Genomic DNA, 16,695 nt, shown 5'->3' with positions numbered 1-16,695 from the left:
ATATTTCACCCGTTTGATAACTTCTTTCGAAGCATATTGAATGTTGTTGTTGACACTTGATTCATTGACATCATTTATACACAATACATGTGTTATGTGCACAAAACATTCAGACAAAAAAACGCGGCCTATTGTCTACCACACGAGCACTTAGAGAGGCCCAGCCCGCAATATAACTGAAGTTAGAACTTACGGTGCCCACTGCCCTGTAGTTGTTCCGAACCTTCTCGGGCCGGATCATTAGGGCTATGATATAAAAAGCGCAGTTTCAAAATTAATCGCGCGATTATTTGTTGTTGCTTGTCACTCCTGTGCTTTCGATTTCATGATCGTCAGGTCATAGTACTATTTCGTTTTGATTCGATGCCTTTCAGTGTGAAGAGTAGCATCGGCGCATAAAATGGCAACAGGTGAAAGGCTTGTATTAGTGTTATGGTTTATCCTTTGCGTAGGAACACGTACTTACGGCGAATCGTCGACGTGCCTGACGGTGTACGAAGAAGGCGGTGCTCCGGCGGTTTTTCAGTCTCCGAAATGTCCTCGCTGGAAACTTCCGAGCTACGGTTCCAAACCGCGGTATCAATCGCCGGCCGCCAATTGTCAGACGGCCTTGCATCAAGGTCGTCGCAAGCAGCAGGAAGATCGCGCTATCTGCGCTCTAGATATTCGCGTTCCTTTCCTCGGTAAAATATCCTTTGTTGTTTATAGGATTTACATTTTCATAGAATATTTTTTGTTGCTGACTGCGAGAGTAAAATTTACTGGTTCCTATATGGTAGATTGTGTATTTTCAATTCATTTTCGAAATATACGTTCAGCATTCAATTTTACTGTATTGAGATTGGAGAATTATGCTCATGTATATTCTGGAATTTTATGATATTGGAAGAAAAGGCCTTTGAAGTTATTTTAGGAACAAAAAAATGATATGACGTGAGCACTGCTGTTACTATAGATTGCTTCTAATCAGATATAAAGCTAGTGTTCACCAGATACTGAATTTGAGATGACATTTTTAGAGGATTTGGTAATCACTAGAAGGGGGCTGTTTGTCTAGAATTAGTATCCGCACACTGTTGTCTGTTCTCACCCTTTTCCTTTATTGTTGCAGGTCCTAAAGGTATCACAGAGGTTACAGTTGGTATTGTTGGAGTTTTTGATGGCCATAATGGTGCTGAAGCAAGTGAAATGGCATCAAAGCTATTACTGGAGTACTTTACAGTGCATATGTTCTTTCTTCTTGACACAACGTTTTCTGTCCTATTAAGGAAATTGAGGGGATGGCTACCAAATGAAAGAGGGAATGATGTACTTCAGGACCTGAAGTGGGATGAGGAATTGGGCCAGCATCAGTTGAAATTTGGGAGGTAGCCCTTCTCCTTTTGCGAACAAGTTTCAGTGGTTTTTCTTATTACAGGAATTACTCGGGTGTTAGAATTCACAGAAAGAAATTTTTGCATAGTATCAGAAATCTAAACAGTGTTATCTCCAATGTCTACTTTGAGATTTCATGAATACCTAGGAAGTATAAATGTATAATTGAGCCTTCCTTATTCTTATAGGCTTAAGCTGAGTTTGTCATCAATCTTTGATGAATCTTTTCCATTGGAAATATTCAAGGAAGCAGTGCTAAGAGCAATTGATGATATTGATTCTGCATTTTCAAGGGTGAGTCTTGAATAATTTTTCTTGGGTTGACCAGATTCTGATTCATCTAATGCTGCTATTTCTGATGTATACTTTTTCACATGAAGGATGCTTTTAGAAATAATTTTGATTCTGGATCTACTGCCGCAATCATACTGATGGCAGAAAATCAAATTTTTGCGGCCAACATTGGTGATTCAAAGGCGTTTGTGTGCTCCGAGGATTATAAATCTTCAACAGAGGCACGGGGTGAGGTTATCATTTTCACCTCAGATATGAGTTAATTGGACAACTGGATTTTGATTGCTATTCATCCTTTTATTCTGGATTAGTGTAAAGAGTAGATATCAAATACTTACTTAGATGGTCTTTTAAATTGCAGCTGCTTTATTGAGGATGTATAGGCAGACAAAGGTTGATGGGATCTTTCATCCCTTTAGAAATTATCGCACATTTGAATCAGTAGCTTCCGATGGGTTGTCTTTTTTGATTGCTAGGGAGTTGACTAGAGATCATCACCCAGATAGGGACGACGAAAGGTCTCGAGTGGAGTCTGCTGGGGGACATGTTTCTGAATGGGGTGGTGTAGCTCGAGTTAATGGTCAGTTGGCTGTTTCTAGAGCTATTGGGGATGTGTACCTGAAAAGGTGAGCTCTTTAGGCCTGTGTTTCACATAGATATTTATTTCTAAGATTTCCTTCTCTTGGTTAGTTTGTCCTTATCATTTGAAATATGGCTTTGAATTGCATGCTCTGGTTATTTCAGTTTTGTTGTTTTCTTCAGCTCTAATGACTTCCCAATGTACTGTTTTTACTAGTAAGCAAATAGTATCTTTATCTTTAGGTGTGACTTATCAGTCTTTCGATTTCTTATCAGTTATGGTGTTATATCTGTGCCCGAGATCACTGATTGGCAACCTTTGACAGAAAATGACAGCTACTTGGTGGCTGCATCAGATGGTGTTTTAGAACAACTAAACCCACAAGATGTTTGTGACATATTGTCAAAGTTACGTGCAGATTTCGCTGTTAGATCAGAACTAAATTCTTCCTGTATGCACTCATTAGCTGATTGCATAGTAAATGCTGCATTCAAAAAGGGAAGTACAGATAATATGGCAGCCATAATCCTCCCATTTAGGTCTAAAGTGCCTATGAAGACTCTGCCTAAGGAAGACTGTGATGGATTGCATATATCTGATTGCCCAGCTTTAGGATATAATGGTTATTCCATTGGACTGTCAGGTAAATTTCACTATTCTTGCTTCATAGCTCATACTTATTATATATCAATGAGAAATGAGCATAGAAGACATATAGGACTTTATGTTCCTAATTTGACATTATCTTGTGACATGAGTGCTAAATGCCAATAATCTTTTTAATGTAACTATGGTGACATTATCTTGAAATTTGTTGCTAATTTTCTTATTGATCTCACTCTAATTTCAGTATTTAAGAAGTACATGGACAGATGCTTGTTCTATCTTGTGCAGGACTGCATCCAAGCTTTGGCTGCAAAATTCTAAATCTCCATCCCCTCCTGTTGTAGTGTTATCATTACTGTTTCTTTTATTATATTTATTTATAATTCTTAATCTGCTTCAACTGAATCAGTTTTATTTATATTTTAGCATGTATTTCCCTTGTTTGTAATTCTTGCACAACAGGTTTATTTATTTATTTATTTTGGTATGTATAGAAATTTAGCAAACAGAGATGAGTTGCATTTGTAAATTATTTTTAGTGTATTTATGGTTGTCTTAAGTGTAAAAATGCATCATGTTTTTGCATAGGTATCTTGATAATGCTTATCTTATTTTGTTTCCATGACTTGGATCAGAACTTGCAGAAATGGAGCAAGCTCATCCAGTTGTTACCTACCTTGACAGATTGTTGGTAAGACTAGAAACAAGCAGAATGACATTTTCCATTCATTATTTAGGCATTTAGCTTGTTATTTTCAGGCTGCATGCTTGGGCCCTGACTTTAATTCCCAGAACAATGTTTTCCTTGTCACCTGTATCTTCTCCCTTATAATTACTGACAACTATGCACTGAAGGTGTTCGACTACTCTTGTCAATCTAGGAGATATTCATGGATTTGATGAGTTGTACAGTGTACACTTATACTCACCGTAGAGGTAGATTTTTTTGAGAATATGAAGTTTGTTTAGATATTATACTATGGGTTGCACCTCTTGATCATCTTTAGCTTCCCCATGCCCCATGCACAGCATGAACTGTTTACACTGGAGTGCCTTCTTTTTATTGTTTTTTACTGATACACATCTTAACAAGGTAATTGAATTTTAAAATTACAAACAATTTTATGAATTAGAACAGAATAAAGTAGTGATTTCTTTTCTCTTTGGAGCTAGCTCTGTAGTTATTCTTTCAGCAGTGTAATTTGAGATGAACTGTGACTACTTGCAGTTATATATATATATATATATATATATATATATATATATATATATATATAGAATTCAATTGAATGATTTTACTCAATTCCAAAATAGCTCTATCAGGAAACTCCATGTGTTTTATCCTTTGAAAATTGATGTTTATAGTTCTGAACAATGGTCTCTTTCATTCTTGCTTCAGGTTGTAGGAAAAGATAGATGTTTCTATCTATCTGAGAACCTTGATGAAAAGGATGATAATACATTCTGGATTCAAAAAGATGTCCGGGAATATCCATATGAACTAGGACATGGATTGTCTGTAGCTGGTTACAGTTCTGGTAAGCAGTGAATGTTGTTAATCTTGAAAGCGTTTGTGTTGGAACTTGGAAGGTAAAATGGATGGATTTTTGGGCTGGTCTTCCTGCTCTTTTTGCTGCCCCAGTTAAAGAGAGGGGAGAAAGGAGAGGGGAGTAGGGGACTAATGGCTAGTTGTTATGCACTTATGTTTGATCTCACATGGGGTTGGACACTGTTGTTCACAATCATTCTACTGATTCTTACCCCTTTAAGATCCCATATTTCTTTTATCTTATATATTGCTTTATAGTGGGTACTGGGTAGACTAGGTTTGGTGTGTGCCTATACTTAAGTGAATATCTAAATCCATTTTCCTTTTCATGGTGAAGGTGGACCAGTTAACTTGTATAATGATCAGCACTTGTGCTTAAACTTTGGGATGAACTTTGAAGGGAATAAAGAGCAGTGCATAAATCCCGAAGGCTTTGCTAGGTTCCTTGGTTTGCTTGAATCAGTTCCCTTTAATGATACTTTTTCAAATGAGCATGCAACAGCCGATTCAAGGTGCTTATCTTTACTGAACTTTAATCCTTTCTGTTGCATCATGCAATCTATGGGTGCCAATAAACTATTTCTAGTAACTTGGATGGTTTTATAGACTTCTGCCCAAGTTGAGAGAGATTGCCACAAACTTTTATGGCATATATGAGAGTTTTATGTGAAAACTTTATCTGCTATTCTGCTAGATACATCTCAACTTCATTTTCATGCGCTACTATTACAGATTGAGTTGGGTGGTGTGGGTTTCATTGACTTTGGCCCTAGTTATCTGTCCATTTTGATAGAGTTAGTGTCTAGGACAAGCAACCTATTCAGAGCATGTTCTGTTGGAGCAGTTTTGTAATTAGTAATGCTCATGAGACGCATTATTTTTCATTCTTCCTAACTGCACTGGACTTAAATATTTAGCAATTTTATTAGTTGATTCTGAAGTATTCTTGTCCTATTTAATGCTAATGCAAGCAGTTTAAATTAATATTTGTGGCAAATTGTTTCCATTTGCCTCAGGTACATACTAAAGAAAAGATATGACCGTGGATCTTATGGAGAAGTATGGATGGCTTTTCCTTGGAACTGTTCTCATGGCAACAAGACTTCAGAGAATGCCAAAACTCCATATTCAGAAGATTCTGATAATGACCATTCTGATGACACTAAGTTCATTTTGAAGCGTATAATGGTAAACTAATCTCAAATATGCACCTTATATTCCCTTCAGTTGCATATTTACTTGTTCAGATCATTTTTTGTGTACACACTAATTTTAAGTTTGATAATATTCAATTTAAAATGTCTTGTCAAGAGGTGGAAGTGATTTGTGCTCAGTGTTGTAAAAATCGGCCTAGGCCCTAGGTGCCCCTAGGCCAAGGCGATTTTAACCCTAGGCGGCTTTTAGTTGGTCGGCCGACTTGGCGCCCTAGGCGCCAAGTTGGGCGCCTAACTAGGCCTAGTCGGTGCCCAACTAAGCCGAGTTGGCGCTCAACTCGATCAAGTGGTTTTTTTTTGCTTGCTTGGCTACTCCTCTTCTATATTCCTCTAGCCATGTACTCAACTAACCATCTAATATATGCAATTGACTAGTTTGGGGGATTATAACAGTGTAACAACTCCTAGCCCTAAGTGGGAAAAGTGGAGACGATATACTCAGATTACTTGGCCGCCTAGGCGCTAGGCGCCCCCGGACGCCTAACTAGCGCCTTCTGCAACATTGTTTGTGCTGACCTTTAGCTCATTTTCATTTTTTTTTCCTCTTCCACTCAAGCTCATTGAAAGAAGTAAAATAAAATGGAAAATAAGATTCAGCCCCACATGCTTTGTCATGCTTTCAGATGGAACAGAGGTGCATTGACATGTAGAATCAAACAAGTAGTTGTGTGAATAGAAGGATCTTCTTTTTTTCTTCTAGTGAAAGTATTTATGTGAAAATAAACTAGAGATTAAGGACAAAATCTGTGATATTGTATGATATATTGCAAAATGAAGTAAAGCTTTCAGAATTTCTTATTGGTGCTGTGGCATCATTTAGATTCTAGTAACAGTGGTGGGAGCTTGGTATGATCTTCTATGCTTTCTGTCTATCATAAATGTTCTCCATCCACACATCCCATGCACTTATAGCATATTTATTATAATCTGAGTACTTGCTACTTGGTTTCAAGTCAGCTTTATGTTTAAGTATGTTTCCAATTCTTTGGTCAAAAGCTTATTGGATTGATGTCATTTTCTACTCTGTAATTCTGGAGTCTCACTGATGTCATAAATAGTTTCTGTTAAAAGGTGGAGAAAGGGGTTGCTGTATATCTAAGTGGGCTAAGGGAGAAACATTTTGGTGAACTTTTCTTGAATGCAACTACTGTTCTTGGAGGTCCATTGTCAGCTAGAGAATCCTATTGCCTCTCGAAAGATACTTGTCTAGAGCCACATGGCCATTTAATGGAAAATGACTCAATTGGTCTGGAAATGGGTGAAGTTTTGAATTTTGACAATATCTATGGTGGAAGAAGTGAAATGATGCAATCTACCTATGAAGAAGGTCTTAATCACATTGCCAGATATATTGAATCTTTTGAGTCCCAATCTAATGAAATATGGCTTGTTTTCCGCCATGAAGGAGTATCCTTGTCAAAGATCTTGTATACAGCTGAAGAAGTGACAAATAGTGCAGGAGAGAGAAATGAACAAGTGAAGAATGTTCAGATATTGCACCCATCAAAATGGTGGTACTGGTTAAAGACAACAGAAGCAGGGCGGGAGGAAATGCGCAATCTTATATGGCAATTGGTACGTGATGTCATAATTTGCATCACTTTGGCTTTTATGGTCAGGTCAGGTTTTTTGCACAGTTTTAATGTAGTTTCTGGTCTGGTTTGGTTTATGAATCTCGAACTCTTTCTTTTAGTCAAAGGTATATTTATTTTTCTATTGAAAGCTGTTTGAGTATCAGATATGGTGTGGCTGAATACTGCCTGGTGCCTGGTTAACATAATCACATATTTTGCCTAAGAACTAAGATCTAACCTTTTACTTTGCTAGATTGTTAGTCTAAAACCCAAATCATACTCATTTCTGGCTTTAAGCTTCCGATTTTTAACAACATTATCCCCAAATGTGCTAATAGATGGACTTGGTTGGAATTTCTTACATTTAATAATTCTAGTTTGGACTTTTGGCCAATCTTTTAGAAAGTAACATCTATATGCAGTTTTGCTTATAGAGTTACTCTGTCTTCTTTTCTTTTGTTCAGCTCATGGCACTCAAGTCTTGTCATGACCGGAATATCACACATAGAGATATTAAACCTGGTAAGAACCTCTAAATACCACATGATATGAATTTGATGTGATTGAACTTTCTTATATTCACATGTAGATTATTAGATTAAGATACCATAAGAGCTAGCTGTAACCTTCCATGTTAAGAATGAGTGTTGTATGCAGTATGTTTACAGTTAACATTACTGGAACATGACAGTAGTGATGCTATGCACCGGTGAACTTCGTGTTGCACCTTAGAGACTTCCTGTCTTAAGAGGTGCTACTGATTTACAACAAAATGATGGTTAGTGTATAGTAGGTTCACTTAAAATGAGGACGACTCGAGTGTTTAGTTCCTCCTTTTCCCTTTTAAGGTTTGAATGTTAATGATAAACAATCCAGAAGTAACATAAATATCTAGCTTATACACAATATGGATCATATCGCTATCTTCTTATTTACCAGTATGGCAGTATATCAATTAACCTTTTTATTCTCCTTTATATAAGAATGACTCCCTTGTTCTTCCAGTAATTTACCTGAACTTCCATTTTCTGGTTAGAGAATATGGTCATATGCTTTGAAGATATGGATTCTGGGAGATGCTTGAAAGGACATCCAAGTGGGGATAACAATTATACCACAAAAATGTAATTCAGATTTTCTTACCACAATATGTTTGACTTGAAGTCTTATAGCACCTTTTTTTTTTCACTGAATTTTAGCTTTTCTAGTTTTACTTTGGCTTCTAAATCTATACAAATTGCCTTTGTTTAGTTAAAATTTCAAATAGGAGATGCTGTTCCCATGTCATTGTTCACATTGGTTTAAACCTGCAGTGGCAGCTGTTACTGGGGTTTTTAGAATTTGTGAAGTCTCACATTTCCCCAAACCCTGGTTTATCCACAAAATTATACATAGTATATGAGTTATTACATGTTATGATAGGTGCTTTTATCTTGTCTTAATGTGTATTCTATCATCTATTAGGCGCATTATTGACTTTGGGAGTGCACTGGATGACTTCACATTGAAGCATTTGTATGGCTCTGTTGGACCTTCAAGGTATTTTATCTGTAGCTAAAAGTTCTCTTTTCTATATTAAGATTTCATGACACAGAGTAACAAAGGTAGAGAGTTTAACCGCTTGGCACAGCTTCAAGGGTCATAAGAATATATTTTTATTCATCTTGATTATACTATACTTCCTACTGTTTCAGGGCTGAACAAACTTGTGAATATACTCCACCTGAGGCTTTTCTTAATGCCAGCTGGTACCAGGGGCCAACTTCAGCAAGTCTTAAGTATGCGAATTTCATTTAATCATTTACTACTGTTGAATTTCTTTCTTGTTGGTTTTTTTCCATTCTTGTCTTCCTTCCCATAACTTTCAGATGACATGTAATGGGACACTCTGGTTACAGTATTCTATGAACTTCCTCTCATCTCACCTAAGCGACTGATCTTTAACTGTTACCCTGTTGGACAGGTACGATATGTGGAGTGTTGGGGTTGTGATGTTGGAACTAATATTAGGATCACCAAATGTGTTCCAGATAAGTTCTAGGACACGTGCTCTTTTAGATCAGCATCTAGAAGGTTGGAATGATAGCATAAAGGAGCTTGCCTTCAAGTAAGTCTGGCATTGGGTATCATAATTATAATGAATGGTTACTATTACTACAAATTGATCTCAATACTTTATGAATAATGAGGATCTGATTGCCATGCGTCTTGAATAGACTAAGAGCTTTCATGGAATTATGTATTCTGATCCCTGGGAGTTCAACAAAGCCGCGTTACCCGGTAAGTTCAACTTCTAGTGTTTTGTGAGATTAATTGACATGCTTGTGCTATATACTTTCACACTAGAAATAATAAAAGCTGCAGATTGCTAAACAGTAATTGTCACCACCTCTCACTCATGGGTGGATTTTACTTTAAGGGTGTGTTTGGAAACCCGGAAAATGATTTCCGGAAATCATTTTCCGGGTGTTCAGTGTTTGGCAAGGCTTGGAAAATCCAGTCAACGGAAAATGATTTCCGTTGACTGGGGAAAATCACCCCCATTTGGCGGAAAATGACTTCCACCAAAAAAAAGCGGAAGTCATTTTCCGCCGCTCAGGAAATGACGAACACCAGCTTTGGTTTCCGCCGGAAACCCAATTCCTGCTCTGGTTTCCCCTGGCAGAAACCAGAGCAGATTTGTTTTCATCTGCTCTGACGGAAACCAGAGGGTGATGTTTGTTGTTGTTGTTGTTGTTTTTTTTTTTTTTTTTTTAAATTTATAATTATTATTTGCTATAATATTATTTTAAATAATATTATAAATATTTTAATATTTTAAATAAAATAATTAAAATATATAATTATACAATTCTAATCATTTTCCAGAAAATGAACCAAACACACAGTTTTCCAAAATGCAACCAAACACGGGAAATGAACTTATTTTTTGGAAAATGAATCATTTTCCAGAAAACATTTTCCAGAAGTCATTTTCTTGCTTTCCAAACACACCCTAAAAGAAGTGGATGTATATAATAACTAACAGGTTTCTGTTTACGTTCTTTAGGGAAGACACTTTACCTTGCATTACAAGTATATTACTCCTACTTATTAGCATTGCCATTAACTTGAAATAAATTATTATGAATCAGAGCTTCATTATACTGTAATTGTCCAGGACTCAGTTTCACCGGCTCCATGGAAATGCTCTGAAGAGTTCTTTTTGCATCAAATTAGAAACAGAGATCCTCTAAAAATAGGGTCAGTATAGTGTGATACCACCAAACACCTCCCCCTACCCCCTAATAATAAAATGAATACATAAAGATGCATAGAGGGTGAGAGATCAAGTAGTTGACTCATGGTGCTAGTCAGTTCTTTCTATTTTTGACTGTGCATTGTCTGCAGGTTTCCAAATATATGGGCTTTGCGATTAGTTCGCCAACTGCTGCACTGGAATCCTGTGAGTCAGCCCTCAAAAAGTTATTATGAATTGCATTGAGAATCTGTTACTGTAGTGTGGTATCATTGCTAGGATTATCTTTGTCATTTATGGCATTGGTACTTGAAGGTGCATCTAAAGTATTAGATACGGAGTATATTTTAACAATAGATACATTTTAAATTTATCTAGGAGGATCGGCTGAGTGTTGATGAAGCTCTGAAGCATCCATATTTTTCACAACATGCAAACAATCAAACTGATGGAAAGGTTTAACTTGCCTCTGTCTATGCTCAGTTCCACATGCTTTGAAGGTATCCATAACTTCTTTTATTGCCTCTATATGCTCAGGTTCCACAATAATTTGATTATTAAACCCATTTCTTCTTTTTATTTACAAAATAATTTAATAATTAAACCCCATTTCCTTTGCTCCACCCTTCTCTTCTTTTTTCTTTTCACAAATCACAATAATCTGATGATTAAACCCCATTTCCTTTGCTCCACCCTTTTTAAGCTCAAAGGTTCATTAGTACCAGTTTTGACTGGCATAATTTATTGCAGAAATGAGTCGAGCAGACTGAGTTTTGGGTTGGGATGTTTGCTCCTCAAGCAGGCAGGAGTCATTACCGAAGTGGTTTTTTATCAGGTGAGTGGTTAGATGAGAACGTTAGCACTGTGTAAGTATGCAATTCCATTGATTAGAAAAGAAATAGAAAGAAAAAATAAAATGTATCAGTAAAGAAGCATTTTTGTATTTGTACAACTATGCATCCCAAGATATATAGAGAACAGAGAACTGGTCATTCCATCTGTTGCGCTACAGCAAAAGAATCAATGGATTAGACCTACCTACTATCACTGTGCTGCATTCTTCTTTATTGGAATCACAATAACCGACAGGTTGTCCATACTGCCCTCATCAAATGCCTTGTGGACTATGCAATCTGCTAGGGAGGATAATGAACATAAAGGAGAGTTGTTGGGGATCTCCTTTTCTTGAGCCTGTAGTATATTGCACACGGTCTGTGGAGCCATAGTCTCAAATATACCATCAGTTCCGATGACTATGTAGTAGTCCTTGCTGGTCAGATTTCGCCAATTTATTTCCGGTTCAGCAATAACACCATATCTAAGATTTTAACCAATAGCAAATATATCAAAGTTGCTTCTGCTTTTACTCATCCTTTGATGTTTACTAACATTGGGGAAACAAATAAGGGTGCGTTTGGTTCGCACATGGAAATCGGAATCGGAATCAAAATGGGTATCAAATATTTGGTAATGGTAATGGATTTTGGTGAAAGTATTTAGGGTGTGTTTGGTTGGTGGGTTTAGGCATAAGGAATGGGTATGAAAGTGATTGTTTGTGTTTGGTTGATAGGTTTTGTGAATGCTACTATGGGTTTGGAATACCCCATTAATGACAAAACCCATGCCCTTATTACATAAGGGTTTCATCTCCCTTCCTCCTTTCTTCCTCACTATTAATAATCATTCCCATTCCACCCAATTACCAAACATGTTAAATACTTTCACCAAAACCCATTACCATTACTAAGTATTTGATACCCATTCCGATTCCGATTCCCATGTGCGAACCAAACGTACCCTTAGCATGTTTGGTAGTTGGGTGGAATGGGAATGATTATTAATAATTGAGGAAGAAAGGAGGAAGGGAGATGAAACTCTTATTTAATAAGGGTATGAGTTTTCTCATTAATTGGGTATTCCAAACCCATAGTAGCATTCACAAAACTTATCAACCAAACACAAGCAATCACTTTCATACCCATTCCTTATGCCTAAACCCACCAACCAAACACACCCTAAACTTTCTTGCCAGATTTTGTTAGTTCTATTTTACGTTAGTCCGTTAAAATAAATTTTTTTTTTGGTTGATTAAAAGTTAATTTATTATAAAATTATTGCTTATGGAATATTTTAATTATTTTTTTCATGATTCTAATATATTTGTATTAAAATAAAATTATATTTTATAATTTATATAATAAAAAATATGTAAAAGAAAAAAACTGTTAATCTGTAACTTATTATAATAAAAATAAATTTATAAATATAACATGGATAATATTTCCTAGAAAATGATTTGAAAAAAAAAGCCTAAAAAGTTCATTAAATTGTTTTTTTTTTCTTTGATTAATATTTTACAATATGAACATAAATTTATTAAAAACTTATTTATAATAAAATATTAATTATTTTATTGATTATAATAATATAATTATTTATATTAAAATAAAATTATAATTTCTAATAGTTATAAATATTACTTCCTCTCAGTCTCATTTTGTTTGTCCGGTTAGATTAACGTAGTTTGACTGAAATTATTTTTAATTCAATTTTTCATAATATTAAGTTTGACATTAGTATATATAAAATTTATATATTTAGACACTGCATTAAAATTACTATTAAACACAAAAATTAAATTTAAAAATAATAAAAAATTTAGTAAAGAAAATAAGCAATAAAGAAATATTTGATTGACCCATGAATAGTAAATAAGACAAGCAAAATGAAGCAAAGAAAATAACACTACTATTAATAAAAATATGTAAATAAATAACTTTTAGCATGCAATTTATTATAATAAAAATAAATACAAAAATTAATAAATATAACACTAAAAATATTTGTAGAAAATTGTTTTTGAAAAACATAAATTATTTTTTAGAAAAAGTTTTCTTCTACCAATATCTGATTGAAAGTCAAGAAAAAAAAAATTCTTTTTGGTTAAAAGTCATAAAACTATATTCTTTTCTGTTTGAGTCATTTTCTAAAACATGAACATAAATTTATTATAAAGTATTTTTATTAATGATTATAATAATTATTATCTATATTAAAATAAAATTATAATCTACAAATTATTATAATAAAAATATGTAAATAAATAATTTTTAACTTATAATTTATTAACTTAATAAAAATTTTAAATTACTATTTCTAAAAAAAATACGTAATAAGTTTATTTCATATTTTTACAATTGTTAAATTATATATTATTTGTACATTCATAACATTAAAAATTATACTACTTTAAGAACAAACAAAAAAACAATTTTAGAAATACAAAATTAATTTCAATACACAAGCTTAACTTAAAATAAAAATTAAAAAAAAATTTAAAAAAAAAAAAAAACTGAGTTGACTTGCCCAAGTACTATATCATATGGGTTGAACTCAATAGTTATACAATGGACCTCTCACAATTTACATACTAAATGTCACAATATTAAGTAGGTAAATTGTGAACATTTAGTTATAAATTCTGCATTTTAAACTCAAATTTACCCTGCAATATAGACTTGATGTGGACTCACGTCCACGGAATAATTTGCCGGCTGAGCTCAAGTTGGCCAATATTGTCATCTTTGATTCATAGAATAGACATAAAAATAACATTCTCAAATCTCAATAGTAGACCTATTTTGTCAGACTTTTGATGAGAATAAGCTATTCTCCTCGTGAGGAGAATATTTCTAGGGGCCCTTAGTATTAGCAATTTGCCAATTCCTAAGCCAAGTTGCCCTCATTTAATTAAAATATCAAATTAAATAAATGATGTGTATACTTATTTATTTATTTAGAGTATATATACATATGTGTGCACATGTATTTATTTATTTTTTTAAATATATAATATTCAACATATAAGTGTTTATGTCTTTTGTCTGTTTATTAAATTTTATTTCTTAGACCAACCAGACAAAAATAATTTATGAAGCCCATTAATTTTGCAAACCAAACAATGAAATAAAATTCTTATTATATTTTTTGTTTAAAATATTCCCTATGGAATAGGATATCAACTCACCTAAAATCCATTCCATGAACAAACATGATATCATAGTATATTGAAGCCAATAATCCATAAGTAACTTAGTGTTTGGTTGACGGATTTTGGTATAAGGTATGGGTATCAAAGTGATTGTTATTGTTTAGTTGACAGGTTTTTAGAATAGTACTATGGGTTTGAAATACCCCATTAATTGAAAAACTTTTACCCTTATTAAATAAGGGTTTTATTTCCCTCCTCCTTTCTTCCTCAACTATTAATAACCATTCCCATTCCACCCTGTTGAGAATTATTTTATGCTAGTGGTATTTAATTATTATACCTTTATGCTAGTATTAGGTAGTGTTATCAGTATTAGGCTTAGTGGAAGAAATTAAGGAAGTAGTGCAGCATTATACTGCAGGATTTAAGGGAGCTCTGTCTTCCTCATGTGTATATATATAGATGTAATCAGCTAATAATAAAGATATAGAATTTTCTTCACCATGATCTGATTTTACATGGTATCAGAGCCTAAGATTCTAGGCTATTTTCTTTCCATTTCTGAAAAACACCATCTTTTCCGGCAACCCGCGACTGATTTATCTCGTTCCGACTTACTTCCGGCTAGTGTGTGAGGAAACTAGCACCACAGCCTCACTCGGAACCTTGTCGCGAAGCCAGGCCAGGAATTCCGTCATCATCTGCTGACGCACGCGCCGCCACGCGCCACCACCATCGCCGGAAATTGCAGACTGTTTTCTGGCCAGATCTCTCTCCTCCGGTCTCCGATCAAGCTGCCGTTTTCTCCCCTGGTTTCGTCTCAAGGAGACGCAGCTAACAGCATTTTCCAGATTGTTCGCCGGCGCCGGTCAACGCCGGTCAACGGCACTGTTCCGGTCAGAGGTACTGTTCCGGTGAAACCTTCCAGTTCAGTCGACGATTCCTCTTTCACTCACTTGCTAATATTCTTTTTTGTCAACCATGTCTTCAACTGGTACTGAAGAAACTTCTGGCAGTGTTGAGAATGTTATTTCTAGCTCAGTGTTTGTACCTAATTTATCTGGAAATCCAGTTATTACCTCTGAAAAATTATGTGGGTCACAAAACTACCATTCTTGGTCCGATGCAGTTGAAATGTGGTTTATGGGCCAAGGTGTTAGTGACCATTTGGAAAAGGGGGTAGAAAAGGTTCCAGAAAATGAGAGGGCAATTTGGAAAAGAGTGGATGCCCAACTTTGTAGTCTCCTGTGGCAATCCCTTTCACCTGAGTTAATTCAACTGTTCAGAGTTTTTAAAACATGTGTTGAGGTATGGAATCAAGCTAAGTCCTTATACACTAATGATGTTTCTCAATGTTACACAGTTGTTAATAATTTGGTTAACTTAAAGAAGGATGGTATGAGTATGGAAGCCTTTCTGGGGAAAACTCAAGGTTTATTAACTGAGTTTAATAAGCTGTTACCAACTGGAGGGACACCTGCAGAACAGATTGCCCAACGTGAAAAATTTTTTGTTGTTTTTGTTTTATCTAAACTAGGCCCTGAGTTTGAGAATACTCGAAACCAGATTCTTGGAGATAATGTTGTACCAGGGATCCAAGAATTGTTCAAACGTCTTCTTCAAGTGACTTCTTTTCCTAGTGAGACTTCTGCACCAACCACAGGCCAATCTGCTCTTGTGATCCAAGGAGGTCGAGGTAACAATTTGGGCAACCGAAATAAAGACCGTAGTGGGCAGAAAAACACTAGATATTGTGATTACTGCAATAGATCTGGACACACGCGGGATCGATGCTGGAAGCTGCACGGGAGACCAGTGCCTGCCCCTACAAATGTGGCTCAGCTCAAACAAGAAGATTCAGGTTCTAAAACTATCTCTCTTGCAGAATATGAAGAGTTTGCCCGATTTAAAGCTAGTGCCCAAGCTGCTGTTGTCACTCCTATAGCTCACACCAAAGAGACTCACACAGCCCTTGTTTCTCAATCTGGACCTCTTGGGTCATGGGTCCTTGATTCAGGTGCTTCTGAACATATCTGTGGTAATTCTTCTTTATTAACCCTTTTCACAGATTCTAAGCCTCTTCCATCCATTGTGTTTGGTAATGGATCCATATGTACTGCTCATGGTGTTGGTAAAGCAAGGCCTCTTCCTAATTTACCTTTATCATCAGTTTTGTATATACCTACATGTCCTTTTAACTTGATTTCCATTCATCAACTTACTCACTCTTTGGATTGCCTAGTCACCTTTTCTTCTGATTCTGTTATTATACAGG

At 35.3% G+C, this 16,695-nt stretch overlaps 1 protein-coding gene across 7 annotated transcripts; it reads left to right on the top strand.

Annotated features, from left to right (window-relative positions):
- Positions 1 to 201: 201 nt before the first annotated feature.
- On the top strand, positions 202 to 11,763 carry LOC116016509. 7 transcript variants are annotated; one of them, XM_031256815.1, is made up of 22 exons: positions 568 to 683; positions 1,112 to 1,120; positions 1,269 to 1,367; positions 1,563 to 1,668; positions 1,766 to 1,896; positions 2,030 to 2,294; positions 2,524 to 2,891; positions 3,490 to 3,545; positions 4,254 to 4,392; positions 4,741 to 4,915; positions 5,420 to 5,591; positions 6,689 to 7,236; positions 7,656 to 7,713; positions 8,230 to 8,315; positions 8,656 to 8,730; positions 8,886 to 8,969; positions 9,155 to 9,298; positions 9,408 to 9,471; positions 10,352 to 10,434; positions 10,582 to 10,636; positions 10,808 to 10,929; positions 11,180 to 11,763. In XM_031256815.1, the coding sequence occupies exons 4-21, from the start codon at positions 1,643 to 1,645 to the stop codon at positions 10,889 to 10,891; spliced, it is 2,613 nt and encodes an 870-aa protein (XP_031112675.1). In that variant the 5' UTR covers positions 568 to 683; positions 1,112 to 1,120; positions 1,269 to 1,367; positions 1,563 to 1,642; the 3' UTR covers positions 10,892 to 10,929; positions 11,180 to 11,763. The 7 variants fall into 7 exon arrangements, 4 of the variants coding, with proteins under 4 accessions (XP_031112673.1, XP_031112672.1, XP_031112674.1 ...); XM_031256813.1 differs by having other exon boundaries at positions 203 to 683; positions 1,112 to 1,367; positions 1,755 to 1,896; positions 3,499 to 3,545; XM_031256812.1 differs by having other exon boundaries at positions 203 to 683; positions 1,112 to 1,367; positions 1,755 to 1,896.
- The last annotated feature ends 4,932 nt before the right edge of the window (positions 11,764 to 16,695 follow it).

The sequence above is a fragment of the Ipomoea triloba genome, chromosome 4 (assembly GCF_003576645.1).
Source record: "Ipomoea triloba cultivar NCNSP0323 chromosome 4, ASM357664v1".
Lineage (NCBI taxonomy): Eukaryota > Viridiplantae > Streptophyta > Magnoliopsida > Solanales > Convolvulaceae > Ipomoea > Ipomoea triloba.
Note: the sequence above shows the minus strand (reverse complement) of the source record. Positions and strands in the feature narration are given on the sequence as shown.

Coding starts and splice junctions, on each gene's coding strand:
- LOC116016509 (XM_031256812.1), top strand. CDS start 401: ATGGCAACAGGTGAAAGGCTTGTATTAGTGTTATGGTTTATCCTTTGC. Junction 2,295..2,523: donor GGGGATGTGTACCTGAAAAG/GTGAGCTCTTTA, acceptor ATTTCTTATCAG/TTATGGTGTTATATCTGTGC. Junction 9,472..10,351: donor CAACAAAGCCGCGTTACCCG/GTAAGTTCAACT, acceptor GTAATTGTCCAG/GACTCAGTTTCACCGGCTCC.